At 37.5% G+C, this 17,026-nt stretch overlaps 1 protein-coding gene across 3 annotated transcripts in view; it reads left to right on the top strand.

The window, feature by feature from the left end:
- pdzd2 (PDZ domain containing 2) overlaps positions 1–17,026 on the top strand; it is an 86,287-nt gene that overhangs the window by 34,353 nt on the left and 34,908 nt on the right. For all 3 annotated transcript variants that reach the window (XM_053228890.1, XM_026931236.3, XM_053228891.1), the window contains one exon: positions 11,683–12,154. In XM_053228890.1, the coding sequence (XP_053084865.1) occupies positions 11,683–12,154 (472 nt within the window). The remainder of the gene's footprint in view (positions 1–11,682; positions 12,155–17,026) is intronic.

Raw genomic sequence — 17,026 nt, 5'->3', positions numbered from 1 at the left:
ATCTGACCTACTGTTTCAGCAAAATGTTTCAAAAGTCAGTATAGATTTTTCGATATAGCCACAGGAAGAAGCTGCTAAATGCTAAGCTACCCAGCTGAGTTGGTTTGCTGAAATGGGTGTACCACATCCTGTTTAATACAGTAATATGGTTCATGGAGAAGCTGGAATGTGTACTAGTTACACACTGCTAATTTTATAATTATCTCGTTCTATCATGTTCTCATATCAATATCACAACATTTCTTCCTTATCCCAGCAGTAACGTTTTTATAATATTAAATACATATAAAACTGGTGGATAGGAATGCCGCAAATCATTCTTTTCAAGCTATGGTGTAAAAATATATCTTTCCACCAGAGATTTTTGCAGTGATTCACTGCATCACGCTTCATACTCATCATTTATTTATAAAATATTCATTTAGGAGAGTCTGACATGAAGACACTTTTAGTGCTCTTTTAGACCTCATACTGAATGAAATGGGTTATATTTTTCTAGCAGAATGTATAGAAGAGCACATCATCAAATGGAGTGATAGCATTGACAAGCCAATGGCAACACATTTCAGTTTTGTTTAAGTCACGCTACAGTGTACAGCAACAAGCTGTGTGTGTGTTGTCCTCAGTATTTTTTCTACAACCCTCAGTTGTTTTCCATAGCACTAACTGGTTTAGCCGTGGAAACCCATCTGTATTTGTGGTGAGAGTAATTTTGGAGAGGATGATCTGTCATTTTGTCATTTATTTTTGTAATTTGGCTGTGGTTAGGGCTGGATTTAAACCTGACTTGTGACTGACCTTGTTGTTTTTACTGTTTTATCTTTGGATGTGCTGTATTTTGTGTTACTGTACAGAGTATAATGTACTATTCAATGAACAAAATCTATATCCTAAACCAATACTCCTGGCTAGGTGGCCTATAGATATAAATTTTGATCTATAGACCATCTAATAATCCTAAAACCTCTGTAATAGGTTTATGCATAATTGAGTTTTCTCTGGTCCTGAATTACCAAATTAAAGATTAGTGATAAAGGATTACTCATCCAGAATTTTTTTTCATTATTTTTTCATAATCTTTTCCTCATTATTCATCATCAGATATTTACTCATTCTCAGCTGTGAAGTCAGGCACTGCTTGCTGGCAGTGGCAATCATGTTTTAGGTGTTTTTACTGTTACTACTGTTTCAATGTACTTCTTTCACAAATAGGTCCTTTAATATCTAGATGACTGACATTTTTCACTGCTGATTTTTTGCTGCTCAAAGTGTTTGAATACGTCTGCGTGCTGACCATCACAGGAGGATAAAAAAAACAGTACATTTAATCAATTTCTAGCTTTTATTATATTAACATCATTTATAAAGTGTTACAATAATAATAATAATAATAATAATAATAATAATGCTTGTTGCTGTGGTTGTTATTATTATTGTTATTATTATTATCCAAAATAGAGAAAAAAACCTTGGTCCTGCATATGAGCGTTTAGCATGAATGCCGAGTTTTAGTATAAAAAAGCATCAGATCATCATCCCTCTATCTGCTCTGTTCTTTGGAAACACACTGTCTGACTTGTGCCAGGCCTAATTGCATTCAGATCATGATATGATAATAGGAACCTTATGCTGGCTGGCATTTCAGAGCTGCCAGATTGGTCAGCTGTTTAGACTCCGCATCTAGCACGGATACACACAGACTTGTTTATATAAACCTCTTTTTCATAATCGAGGAGGGTGGTTGTCTGCTCTCAGGAACGCTTGTGTTATGAAATCTTGTTCCCCTGCACTCCAGCCAGAGTGCACAGAACACCATTTCCATTCTGTCTGCTTCTGGAGGAGAGATATTATCCTTTCAGTTTCTCTAGCACATTTCAAAGGAATGTCTTTAGCAGACACAATATGCCATTAGCTCAGGTTATCCTCCAACATCAATAAGATTTTTGCTTTGTTGAATTGGAAAAAATTAGAGATGCAGAGAGCTGCTGAACATTTTCCTTGGAATTAAAATGGAGTGGTTCTTTTGTGTTATGTTTCAGTTAGTGCAAAAATAAAGGCTCTGCTAGCGATACAACAAGGTTTGTTCCAGTTTTGCTTCATTGACCTGCCTCCCTAGCGAGCTCTCTGTTCTTTATGATCCAATCTGTCAGTCTTGATTGGGGTTAAGGCAACAATTCAAGGGGATGATACAATGGTTTGACCTGCAAATTGCAGCCAGTGGAACTGTAACCCTAAGGTGAGATTTGGGTGTACATGAACGTCTTCCAGTGCAACAGCATGTATATCAGCTTTGCTCTGTGACACTGACAGCTATTTTTCGGAAGATAGCAAATTAGGAGTGCAGATAGTAAATAATGCATAGTGCATATCAGGATGTGGAAGTTATGATGTCTTTCTCTCTCTGACGCCCTGAACCTAGGATCCAGATAGGAAACTCTCATGTCAAGCCCAGATAAAGCTTTGGAACTTCCCAAACCTTCCCAATATAATACCATTGTTTCCAAAGCTTTATCAGGGCTTGAGATGGATGGGTATATCAGCGTGCATATTAGAAGGACATATTCCGGTTTATATTCTAAAAGCTAAAATTTATTTTTATTTCTTTTTGCATACTCTTTCTAAGTGTTTAGCTCATCAGTTCATATAGAGCATGGCTTCTTTCATTTTAATGCCAGCAGTGATTTTCAAATTACTAGTCAAGCACAGTATGTGAAAAGAGGAGTTTACTGGCATGTTTTTGTGACTTATTGTGATAAACTGGGCTTTAGCAATGATGTTTTAGCTGTACTTACTGTGCTTACTTAACTGTTTACTACTTTGACATTGTTGGTTCACAATGAAAGCCTTGCATGAACTAAATATAATGCTTGCAGTACTTGGAATAATGTTAAAAACACCCAGATTGGAGCACAAGTACAATTCAGAACTATTTTAAATGTCCAGCTCAATCATTTGGCGGCCTTTTATACATAAATATATATCTTTGGCATATGTATTGCTATTGGTTCTTTATTAGATGGATCTGTTATGCTTAGATGCTGAATTTTTTATGCTACTTGAATATAGTTTAGACAGCTTAGCTGTTCTTTCTGTTACTTTATTTTCCTTTCCTAAATTTATTTCTCTGACCTGTTCTCCATTATGAGAAGAATGCAGATCTGCAGGTTTAGTTATCGTGCACTTATTCAACTAAAGCACGGATCCTCAATAATACCATATGGGCTTTCTGGGATGCAGGTTCAGATTAACCTCTGTATTGAGCCCAGGCTTATTTCTGTAGTAGGCCACCCTTGGCATATCCACAGAAATTTGCATTCCACAGAAATTATTTTTCCATGACTCCACTGCAAATCCTGGTAATAAAATATAGAAATATTCTAAATGCATGTGGTCGAAGATAGACAGGGTAGGTGTTGTGCTACCGAAGATAAATGGATGAATCCTGTGGCACAGGGTCACGCTGCAGGAGGATAGCATCATTGTCTGATGAAAAAAAACAAAAATCCAATATTAATATATCCAAATGTAGGGAATTTTGACAGGTTAGTAATAAAAATAATCTTTATGAAGTTGTCAGTGTACAATTTATATATTTACAATTTATAATTTAAATTTACAATTTATATATTTAAAATGGACTGGGTGGATTGTACACAGCAAACATGGGCCTAACATGTCATGGGTTACAAGTCTCTCTTTCAATTCCTTCAAAAGCACCGTGTTGTTATTGTGTACGCATGTGGCTACTGTCTCAGCATTCTTCAGTTTTTCAATAATAGTTGTTATGGATACACTTGATTATTTTAATAACTTCCACTCTTTCGGGTAGCCTTTAAACTAGATTTTGGAGTGTGGCTGTGGGGATTTGTGCCCATTTAGCCCCAAGAGATTTAGTGTGTGTTCAGTGGGGTTGAGGTCATGGCTCTGTGCAGGCCACCCGAGTTCTTCCACTCCAACCTCAGCAAACCACGTCTTCCTGGACCTTGCTTTGTGCACAGGATCATTATCATGCTGGAACAGGTTTGGCATACTACAGCATATAAAGTCATCCTATACAATTGTGTTCTTCCAAATTTGTGGCAACAATTTGGGGAAGACTCAGATATGAGTGTGATGGTCAGGTGTCCACATACCTTTGGCTGTAAGAATCATGTTACATATTAAATAATATCTTTACATTAGGAATCATGTTATCAGTTAGTCCACAAATAAAGTGCATAATTCATTTAAATACTCAGTTAATGTAAACATCACCTAGAAATCCACTCAGTTGGCAATTGATGGACACTTATAAGAGCCAATGAGCATCATATATGTTTGCCCGTATTCCATATATGAAATTAAATAAAAACCCCACAAAATCATTAACATATCTTCTATAATCAGCAATGAGTATATCGTTAACCATGCCATATATTTATTTTATATATATACAGAGAGCCACTCAGGTGCAGTAGCTTTGAGATAAAGCCAGCTTCTTCCTGCATTGGGAGGCTCTCTGGTGGAAAACAGTTAAGCTCTAGTGCAGTCTGACATGTTAATGAATGCCATATGCTTTTAAAATATTTATATATTAATATTAGATGTCAGTTATAACAGCAATAGATTTAAGATCATTTGGAGTTTCTAAATGTGCAATATTCATTTTTATTTGTTTGTTATGATCTTGTGTTCTGTGCCACATATCAGCCATCAAAAACTACTTTGTGGTATTTGATTTATTCTGCAGAAAATGGGGCTGTTGCACTTTGACACACTTTTCATAATTTGTGGAAAGGTTCTCCATGCACAGTGCTCGTATTTGTTTCTCTGCTGTATTCGCTAATCTGCTCATTTTTTTCAAGATTATGTTTGTCTGAAACATTTAATCATTATAATATAAGATGCTTAGGCTTATCCCGAACCTCTCTGACCTGCTATGAATGAGAATGTTCACATGTTGTTGTTTTTTTTTTTTGTTTATCACACAGTGAGCTGATAAAATCAAGTTTCTTTTCTGTTCACTTGTTCCTGTTATTCCAGAGAGGAAGAGGTGTAGTTCTGCAGGTTTCGTATGTAATTATGGTAAATGTCTGTTGAGTCTGTTTGCAGAGACATGTGGGACAGATTCTTTTCATTTCAGCACTGCATATTTTCTCTTACAGTCTGTCCTTGCATCTTATTTCTAAAATTTAATGTTTTAATCAAATGATTTCACATGCTAATTTAAATGTAAAACATCTGCATTCAAGTTAGCTCTTGTTTGGCACTGGAAAAAGAATGATTAATTATTCAGTTTTTAAGCATTTCTAAAGTCACAGGCTTTTCTTAAACTATTATTCAACAGTCTGTGTACAAAATACATAAAAATCTCGTTCATGCAAGAGTACCGACATGTTTTTATCATTTTCTTAGAGTGTTAAAACTCATCTGTTTGAGTACTCCGTTGATAGTCAAAAGTCAGCTATAATCATATAACACATCAAATAAACATGAAATGCAGGAATGATCCAGAGATGATTCAGTAGTCAGGTTTCTCCCATGCCATCTGGGACACCATAACAGCAACGTGGATCTCTCACTGCAGCAGCCCAACAGATGTTGCTTTTTTAGCTATTTGGCACAGACTCTGGAGAGAGTCTACTTTGAGTCTGCAAAATCTGGCAGGCAGCAAGCCAGTGGTTTGAGAGAGTGCTTTTTCCCTCCTTTCAAATGTCTTGCAGATATTCTGTCAACGATATTCTTGTTTTAGATGAATTAAGGCGATGCAGGAAAAATGTGATGCAGTAATGCAAGCTAACGTATTATTGTAGCTCTGGCTGCATGGTGGGCGGCTTATGGTGAATACTGATCGCGCAATCCAAATCCTGACCCAGAAATACGATTGCCATAGCATGCTTGTTGTCACTTATGTTTTTATTTACAAAGATGGAGCAGCATATGATAGCCAGGTGCGCACATGGGTGCTTTGCAGTATTTTTTTTGTTTCTTTTAACACAGTGATGAGAAAAGACACGTTGATAGGAATGAGTGTCCACTAAAGATGGATTGAGTATTTGATAAGTTGCCCAGTGGCTGATTCATGAGATGTACTTACAACTGGAGGTAGAGAGCAAACCCAAACAGAAGATGTTTTAATGTGAAGACTATGTCTGTAATAATATTGATTATTTGATAAAAATGAGGCCTGGTGTTGTCGTGTTGTCTCACAGCTCGAGGTTCCCTGGTTCGATCCTGAGCTTAGGTTACTGTCTGCGGAGTTTCACATGTTCTCCTCATGTCTGTGCCGGTTTCCCCTAGGTTTTAAGTGTGTGTGCATGATACCATAAGTAGGACTGGCTCATAAAGAGGCTACTTAAGATAATCAATGAATGAAAAATAATATTGATAAAGAATATTCTTTATTATACCACAGGGCTCTAATCTGATTGGTCAGAAGATGTTCATTAATTTTCTGCAACAGCAGTTTTGACAGTAGTTCCGGATGCCAGGTTTATATTAATGCGCACATTCTAATATGTGAATGTATCTATAGTAACAACTCACACAGGCGGACAGTCTACATAAACGGATTTAAAAAGATGTTTTTTGAAGTTTCCTGTGAGATGTCTGTGTGAGATTTATGGAAGGAGTCTCCAGTGTTAGGGCTTTTAAATAGTCAGCGATAAAGCTGTAAGGTTTTTCGACACAGGAAAGTCTTCAAGACATAAGGCTTTTTTGTCTTATTAATATTAAGAGAGAGAGAGAAAAAAGAGTCTAATAAAGGAGCAACTGTTTATAGCGTCTATAACTTAAGTGATAATAGGAACTTAATTGCTTCATGGACGTTCAACAACATCAAACATAACTTATAAGACATAAAAGAATAAAGAGTATGACATTTTGTTCTTTAACAAATCAAAAATTTTAATCAGCAAATTGCTGTAGAATAAGAGGAATAAAACACTTCTGGACCTGCTATTATTGGAAAATAAGCAGTTTCAGAGTGGTACCAGTAACTCTGCTTTGTCATTTATTATTTTCCCATAATATCACTCCCTGTTGCTTTTATTCCTGACTTATCCGCCCTTGTAACAGCACAACATTTCGAGGAAATTCCTGTAGGACTTTCTGTTATTGTGCATAATCCATGACATTCTCTGCCTTTGTGATGATAATCTTTCTGGTTCAATTCCAGGTAAGAGTTATTTATTAACTTCATAAATGGCACTATATTAGTTATAAATGGACTGTGTGCTGCATCCACACATCTCTGAGAAACGAGTCAGACTGGTGTTAGATGGAAAAGGCCCTAAGCCAGGGTTAATGTAAATGCTATAAGGGATTTATTGTGAATGATGAGTTGATTAGCTGTTCAGAAAACTTACCAACTAGTGGAGGAAAATATTTACATTTATGCTTCACTATTACCCATCCAGTCTGAAGCTGAGGTTTCTAAACTCCTGGAACCAAATGCAGATCCACACGGGAGCTGCTCAAAAGCTCAAACTAAAGAGTATAAGAGAAAGTCTGTTTTTCCCCTCAGTGACATTACACTGAACAATGAAATCTGGTTGTCATCACATTTTTTTTGTTCCTCTAAGCTTCCAATCCCACCTACCACCTTGAAAATCGGACTGAGGCCAGGGTGTGCGTAGCAGAGAGAGGCCTATGATGATGGAGGCTCAGCATGGGCAACTTGTCTTTCACTGGTCCTCATTCCACTGGAAACATGTTGAGGCTTGTTAAGCCTTCATGAATTTCCCCCAGTGCTGTTACTGTAGGTGCTGTAACTGGCACTCAGCTTCAGAGAAAAGGTGGCCTGAAACTGACAGTCTGTCAGAGCCGAGGTCACGGCTTGCTTTTCTTGTTTGATCTTCATCAGATTGCATGGAGAAGTTATGTAGTGGAGCGAGTCTGGACATAACTTATGCTTATAACACTGTCTTAAGCATAATCTTAAGTGTAGATCTGTAGACACTGATATTATAATGCATTTTGCCTTTCCTTTCAATGTACCCTTGCTTCTGTAATCCTCTTTTGTATGTATTAATCAGCGATATTATGAGGTACATTACTTTTATTTGGAGGATCCTATAGCACTTCTAAAAATCAATTATTTTTTAACTTCTTTTAACCTTTTCTCTAAGAAGGTGAATGCTGTTCAGCCATGCATCCAAAATCATTCCACAGTAATTGTTAGGAATGTTATCACCAATCTTATGAGTGCCACCCTGTGTGGGCAAACGGCACATCGGTATTCAGACCTCAGACGTAACTTTAGACTTACGTGCTATTCGGACAGTTGAACTTAGTTTATGCGCCATTCTGACCTTGAACTTAAGCCGATATTCAGTGCCACTATCTGACAATTTAATACAACCATAATATATCACTCTGAAACACATTTTAGACAGCATGACTACAGTCAAAATCAAGGATTTTTGAGATCTGGACCAATTCCAGATTTAGTCCCCCTTTGCTGCTTTAATAACCTCTAGTCTTCTGGGAAGGCTTTCCTTAAGATTCTGGAGTGTGGCTGTAGGGATTTGTGTTCATTCAGCCACAAGAGCATTAGTGAGGTCAGGTACTGATGTCGGGTGAGGAGGTCTGGTGTGCATTCGGCGTTCCAGTTCAGTTGATGGTCAGGTGTCCACAAACCTTTGGCCATATAGTGTATTATGAATTCATTAATTGTCATAGTTTTTTAAATGTGGTGCACACAGAGGAGATTGGAGGAGATGGCGTCTTAATCGGAGACATAGCTTATCTGGAGGACCAAAATTCACATAGAACTAAAGTGAGCTGTGCTTGGTTTGCTTATCCGTTAAACCGTCCTGCTTTTTTATTTAGAGAAGAGCACAAGTTAATCAAAATATGGACAAAATTCATTAATTCTACAAAAACAAACAACAAAAAATTGCATGATGATAGCATCGCATGTTTTCACTGTTTTGATTTGGTCATGGATTTTATCATCTTGTCACTTAATTTCATCATGGTGTGTATTATGTCATCTTGATTCATGCTGCTGAAAATCTCTCGAGTCTGGACTTGTGTTTATTACCATATACACAAAAGCGTCACATTTGGCCTCATTTTTTAAAGCAAACAAACATTTTGTCAACTTGCAAAAAATACTTCTCAAGTATTCCTGAATATTGGCTTGATATAGATTTTGAGATCTTTTGTCTGGAGCTGCTGTGAAAATGTCTGCACGTTACTCCTGTTTTACTGATCTGGTATTATTTTATTATTTGCAAGGAAGGAAACTTCACTGGGACAAGCAGTTGAGGCAAGACAAAACATGGCAGAATTAGGTCAGAGAATTGTTATTTTCAACACCAGCAAGAGCGAGATGGAGACAGGAAGTGCATTTTCTCACCCAGACTGAAAGGAACTTTAATGTAGCGAGGAGATCTGTGACAAAAGAATAGATTCAAAGTGTTTGGCTGACTGAATGTCTGGATGTTATTTGCAGGAACACCAGTCCCTGTTTTTTCCAGCGGTTTTGGGAATCAGTGTCTCAGCAGATTCACAATTTCCTGCACATGACTTTGTTGTTTTATATAACTTGTCAGAATGTTTAGACATGTTGCAGGAGATCAAATTTCATATGTCAAAGTGTAGTTTCAGAGGGTATCTGTGTATGTTTGATGTATATGTCCAGTAATTAAACAGACAGCCAATAGTTTTAGCTGAAGAAGGTTGTACTGATATGATATATGACAAATTCTCAAACCCACATAAACAAAAGAACTGTAATGTAAATATTACAAAAAAAACAAGTATTTAAAAATATAAGATCTTATAATGTAACCTAAGAACTAGTCAGTAACATGAACTATTACATTGATGAAATCTCAAGAGCAAATTTAAAGTTTACTGTTGAGGCACAAGTGGTTAAGGTTATGGTTTATTGTCAAAGGATTGCAAGAATCCTCACGATGCTACATAAATTCACATTCATGAATGCACAATATTTAAAAAGATAGTTTTGGTGTGATTTCAACCTCTGCCAAAAAAGGCTATGGAACCTTAATATCAGTTGATTTTAACGACTAGCAGTGATGCTCAGGCCCAGATGATTTGTTTTCGTAATGCTCTGGCACATGGGCATGGTCTCTCCCTCTCTCTCTCTCTCTCTCTCTCTCTCACACACACACACACACACACACACACACACACACACAGAGTTCTTTCAGTAGCTCATCACCATACCCAAAATCAGGCTTACTGTTTGGGGATGTAAGCAAAAGCTTTGTTGGTGTGTTGCCTCATCATTCTTAGTCAGGAGTCCATCAGCCCAGTGCTTTTGTTCTCCTGTAAGCATGACAAACTCTCTACATGAGGCCTTCTGCATGCAGTTCAGATTTAGATGAGAGAAAGTGCACTTCTGACACCTTTGTACCACTTCATCCTTACGAGAATTAAAGGTGTGTGGCTCTCTGCTTTCATAATTGTTTCTTTGTTTGTTGTTTTGTTTGCAGCTCTGTTGTTCATTTTTTTGCTTATAAAGTGTTTATGAGATTTGTAGAACTTTGTAGAATTGTCCCAAGGTCACCTTTTATGTGACATCATGTGACATTATAAGCCCAAACCTTGCAAAACGAGTAACAAATGATTGACTACAGTCTTTTCATAAGCAGATAAGTTAGATTAGTTAAAGTTAATATGTAGCAACAGTAAGCTTTGGCACTGGTGGCCACTGGGATAATCACGCATGCAGCGCTATATGGTCACATGCAGATCACTTCAATTCATGATTTTATTCATCATGAAGCTTGAAAGACTTAATATGCCAAGCTGCACTTAGGAGTTGGTTCATATGTAATGACAAAAGGTTAGCTTCCCAGATATAGCATCTGACATGTGGCATAAAACCATAAGGCTTCCTTCCTTACAACTGGCCTTCCTGTGATCAAAGACTGATGGATTACTAATCACATTTGTCTCAGTTATGACTTATAACTGCCAGAACTTCCTGTATAAATCAGATTTAAAGTTCCACATATTTGAATGTTTATCATGTGGTATTAAGGATGCACTGACCCCTTTTTTATTTTATAATATGAGAGCTGAGTGTTTGCTGATAGATGATATGAACCTTGACTGACAGACTCTGAAAGTGAGTCTGCTTTCTGCAAGCTTCTGTTGGCAAAGTGCAATATGTGTGAGGGTGATGTGCGTTAAGATGTGCTTTTTAGCACTTAAATGAGCACTAAATTTGATTTAAAAATTCCCTTGACCGGGTGTTCATGCTGTTCATACCTCTCTCTAACAGGGTTTTAGCTTGATAGTACTCTTAAACCCTGAGCTACTTGTACATTAGGATATTTTTTGATGGAAAAAAGTGCTATAAAGCACTTCTCTGAGTCACTCAGGATAAGGACATCTGACAAATGCTGTACATGTAAAAGTAAAGACAATTTTAGTTTATGTACATGATCTGTGTCAGATTTCTTGTAAAGCCACTTATAGATGATCAGTGACAAAAGTCTAAACCAACAAAAATCTTTGATTCTGGAATCCAGTCCAATATGAGTCTACAGTTTGTAGCTAGTATGAAAGCTGAAACTGTACGTCCTTATGTGATATTCCCTATGTGAATTTGGTGAAGGTAAATTATGTGTAATGGCAAATTTTCCAGCTAGCATGTTCTTCCTTTCTTGCATTCTATTCACTGTGTTTTCTCTTTTTATGTTGTTGCTTCTTTCTGTCCAGCTACCTGGCGGACCAGTGCTGGAATGGCGGCTACATCTACCTGATCATGTTGCGGAGGATCAAGCGCAAGGCCCCTCTCCCTCCGTGCAATGGCAGCAGTGGCTGCGCAGAAATTCCCATCGAGCACGGTGGCAGCGTGCGTTCAGAGCCTGCAGTCAGCAGTCCCACGCAGAATGGCAAGCGAACCCGCAAGTTCGGTGTCATCTCTCGCTCCTCGTTTACCCGAGACAGCAAGGACAGCAATGACATTCGAGATCACAAGCATGAGAATGGCTACTCTTCGATGGAGACAGAGGCCACACCCCCAGATGCCAGCACCCCACTGGGCACGCCAACCGAGGAGTGTCCAGTCACTGGTCACTCTGTGGCGATAACCAATAATATCAGCACTGCCACTCTGCCCAGTCGCACTAACTCACGCCAGTCAGAGAGCTTAAAGTCTCAGACAGGAAGGAATGAACCATCCAGCCAGGTAACACATTCACAGATATGTTTAACACAGAGCAAATATATGTATAATATATTAATATATTAACCATATTCAAACTAACTGATCCAGGCAGACAAACGTTCTGTTCACTATTTATGAAAGGATGTTTTAATAACTTGATTTTATAGCATTGCTGTTGCAGAATATGTCTTAAAATACACTGTCTTTCATCGTCATCTGAATAATTAGCATAAACTCCTCTACATTCTTGGTGTTTCTTCTGGTGGTGGACTTGTACGTACAAGTCTGTGTATAAAATAGATATAAATGCAATTGTGCAGTAATCCGTGAAGTGTCCTCAGACTTCTCCCTTTTTTGTGTGATTGCATGGTTTGAACCAAACCCAAGCATCTAGCGCAAATCTTTACTTACTCAGAGTCCACCCGCTGCATGCTACATCTCTGCCTAGATGTTTCAGCGACATTTACATGGATTGGGTAGCAGCACTCATTTGTGTTCGTTTGAACTTGAACTAAACTTAAGAACTTGTCTAAACTTAAGGAGAGAGGTGTTAGGTGGATATGGTTGCATCTGACCCAACAACAACAACAACAATAATAATAATAATGATAATAATTGCTGTTAGTCATGCATCTTAGCTCATGTTTTCATTACTTGCTCAACTATTTGCGTTAACTTTAGATAGGAGTGTAATGAATGGTAGCATGGCAGGTGTGTTTTTGGCCAGGTGAGAAAATGAAAGACAAGAGCGTTCTGATAAAGTATTTAAATACAGCACCTGTGTTGTCCAGACTGATTAGAGTATCGTCCTGTCACTTACCTCCCGAACATTAGTTTTATTAGTTTAATTTATTAATTTAACTTGTAATGAGCTTAACTTTTTGGAGTATAAAGATCTGTATGCAGTTGTGTGTACACTGAAAAATCTGACATGTACTGCATATTGCATTACAGAGAGAAGGCAGGACAGTGACACATATGAAGTCAGAGAGGGGAAAAAACCTTCCAGTAGTAATAAATAATGTCACAGCAGAAGAGAGAGGAGATGAAATGAGAAACAGCCAGAAGGGGAGGTCACAAATATAGAGAGGGAAAGTTAAAAAAAAAAAAAGAACCCAACCGAGCACCAGGTGAGATGTAGTCAAGACAGCAGAGCCGAAATAGATTAGATTAGGAGATTGAGTGCATAATGCTGAACAATTGTTTTTGAAAACTACAAATGTTTTAGATTCCCTGATTTTAAAAAAACCATAATGTTAAGTGATTTGCAGTGTTCAGTTTGGTTTTGTCTCAATGAAACGTAGTCATTTAGATATGTTTCTGAAGATTTGTTACTTTGTAAAAGTAGAACAGATAAAATGAGTTAAATCATGGATTAGAATAAGCTATTGACCCACCTTACATGTTTATCAAACACACTCAAAATGATACTACTGATATCAGTTTAGAGAATAATAGTGCTTATAACAATTCTTTTTATAATATTTTAAATCACTGAGAGTGTCACTCATCCAGACTCTGATGACTTGTTTTGTTTGCTCAAATGGACAACCTTTTACCCTATGCATGCTTACTACCAAAGCTCAGCCACATAAATTTAACAGTTCAGCTCTTACTCCTGGAGAAAAGTCTGAGTAAGGTGAACTTTGAGGTGAACTTTTTCATTATTACCCTGAAAAGGTTCTAGAAAGCAATTTCAGTCATCTGAAAGCTAACTTTAACTGTCCCAAATACAAAATCTCACCTTTTTGGTCTAACATTAAATGTACAAATCACACCACAGCACAGAAACTTTAAAGAATCCAATTAAAGCAATGGTTATAGTGCAGTTCTTAGTTATCTTCTAAACTTATTTCCCCTGTTTTCTCCTTAATTTGGTCTTGGTCGAATCCCACCCAGCAGCTCTCCCCTATCACACAACAGCTACCAACAGGGGAGGTTGAAGACTAATACACACTTTGAATTTGCGATCTCCCAACAATAGGGTGAGAGCTGTTTTGTTGCACCACTCGCTAGCCCTAGTTTCAGCTTTATCATCAAAAAGTGTGAGTGGGTAGGTATTTTTTTATATCTTGGTGAAGACCAAGGGTAGGAATATCTGACAGATTTTACCTTGTGGGGACATTTGGGGACATTGGTCCCCATGAGGTCCCTTTTTTTCTTGTTTGTAAAATGCAGTTTTTAATTAAAAAAAACTAAAAGGACCAGACGGTTTCTTTTTAGTTACTGAAGTTAAGTGTAGTCATTAATTAACTGCAATAGTTATGTGAGTGGAGGTCCTGAGAAGACAAATGGTTGTGTGTGTGTGTGTGTGTGTGTGAAGGAACATAGGTGTTTTGCAGAATTGCTTCAGAGCAAGAAAACGGCTTCACAATAAAAAAGTAATCTGAATCAATCTACCTTTTTTTAAAAAATCTGTCTTTCTTGACTACATAAACTTCATTAGTAAGAGCAAGAGTAAAGGAAAGGGCTGTGTGATTTGTTTGTGTGAAGGACAATGGTTTAACAGTATTGCTTGCCAGGTTGAGGAAATTCCTGGCTCTGTGAGCTCACACTATTACACTGTTAGTCAAGTTTTCACTCATTTTACCAAAGAATGGGCATCAAATTTATGTCGGGCCTGTTTCTGTGGGAACAGGTTTAAACATCTCGTCTATTGAGTACATCTCAATAGCGCATTCAGATTTCTTATAATTACATGTGTGTTTATATTTGCAGGCTTTTTACAGGCTGCACATCTCACTTCAATGCAGCAGTCACTCACTCTCCAAATATTAATAGCATTTCAAATTGGTGCAGGAATTTACACTTCCCTGTTTAGTTGCACCTAGGTGAAACTTTGCTCGAGGAAAACAGGCGTAATGTCCTCAAACCCAGTCTTAGCTACAGCCTATCGAGCAGAGCAGTTGCTGGTACAACCAAACCCAGAACGTCATTAAAAATACACTGTGTGTGTGTGTGTGTGTGTGTGTGCGCCTGTTAAATCCTTTAATGTCTTTCTTTTTACCTTTGAAATAAGAGCAAAAGTATCTTGTAATTACTCATACTAACTGATCACTGTTATTAGTGTGCATCATTAGTTGTCATTTGTAGCTCAACTGATTACTTTGTGATCAGTGTTTGCAGTGTTCTAGCTTGTGTGCTAGCACTTGTTGTAGCACTCCTACAACTACCTTGCACTTACTTCTGGTCAGTTAGTGTATAATTTGTTCTGCAGTGATCCCAGCATTATTTTCAATTAGATTAGTTTATTCAGTTATGCCGTTTTCCTTCTGAACAGTAAGGAGAACTATTGATGCCCATCATGTCATTATTTTAGAAACCACAGCCTGGTGAAGGGCATATGTTTCTGATCTAATCGAGCCTGAGAGAAGCTCTGTGGCATTCCCCGGAGTACAGAGACCTTATGATGTCAGTTGGAAGCTTGCATGCTCAAAATAACCATTCTGGCTTCTCAGGCAGATAAATTCATCTGCTAGTGGTTGCTCCCAGCAGCTCCAAGGGTTTGCACCAGAAGTTCTAGCAGTTTGATCTCAACCCATCATACAGCTTTTCAAAGACGGGAAAGTTTTCGTTCCAGTGAACAAACGGAGTCAAGGCATTTTTTCAGCAAACCACTTTAGAGAACCAGGATCTGCTTAATGCTATATCTGTCTCCTTTTTGGGGTAGACAAAATGAAACACAGGTCTTAGCAGAAGCATCACCACAGGCAAAGGCTGCTTGCAAGCTATTAAGCAGGCGTATATTTTTATAGGCTTTCCGTGCTGTTTTTGTGGAATGGTCTTGTTTATCTCAGGTATGACGGCTTGTTAAAGAAAGCTGTGTTAGTCAACTGGTGTGTGATTTATGTTGGATGATTTGTGATATGAGAAGTTTAACTGAAGGGTGTTACATGTGCTTTTGTAAGAGCTCTGAAATGTATCACACACTTGTGAAGATCTTTCAGTTTAGAAAAGTATATACATCACGTAAATCATTTTTTAAACCTCCAAGTATATGAAGTGTGGCATACTGGCAAGATTCATCAGCTGTCTTCTTACATATGTTAGATTTTCTGTCAGTGATATACTTTGGCACCTCAATTTTAAGAAAATTTACATATATTTCAACAAAACGACATGGAAATACTTTTACTTAAGCTATAAAAATATTATTCCTGACCTTGCCTTGGCTTTCTGCCTTCAAAAATCATGTTGTGTAAGGAACTGGTTTAACAAACATGGTAATCCTTGCTAGCCAAATGTGATTTTCTCATGCAGTGTTGCGATTTGGTATATTTTTCTGGATAGGTAGGCGTAATAGCAAAATTGCCATAAGCCTAATCAATTTCGTTTAAAATCAGATACTGGCTATTAAAATGTCTGCGATGCTCCTGCGTCATAACATCATCATCAGAACAGAGAAGAGCACTTCCACTCTGTCCAGATGACAGCAGACAAAGTTTTACAACGTTTAAATGGCCTAATAAAATTAGAAATGTAGTCAACAGAACTGACTGAATTGATTAGTGATTATTTCCTCAGTGATGTGAGCATGAACAGAGATCAGTGGAGTGAGGTGACAAAGATGAGGCTCGTGTTTAAATGCCGTGAGTGATTTTACTTCAGATAATGAGACAGAGACTGATGGATGGTGGATGATTCTGATAATCCAAATGAGAACTCATTTCCCACTGTAGACTTTCCATTCTTTAAAATCTGACAGTAATGTTTTGTTTTTCTATAACATTTTAACATAAAAAGGGAGAACATTACATTCAAAGATTTTTATTCTAATCCCACTGAAAGAAGCCCATCTTACCTTTACATTTATAAGCTGGGCTTTAAAAATCTTTAAATGCAGTGTTCTCCCTTTTTACGTTAAAATGCTAGAATGTTACTGTGAATGAGACA

Source organism: Pangasianodon hypophthalmus, chromosome 24 (assembly GCF_027358585.1).
Source record: "Pangasianodon hypophthalmus isolate fPanHyp1 chromosome 24, fPanHyp1.pri, whole genome shotgun sequence".
NCBI lineage: Eukaryota > Metazoa > Chordata > Actinopteri > Siluriformes > Pangasiidae > Pangasianodon > Pangasianodon hypophthalmus.
The sequence above is the reverse complement of the archived record's forward strand: the minus strand, read 5'-3'. Positions and strand labels throughout refer to the sequence as shown.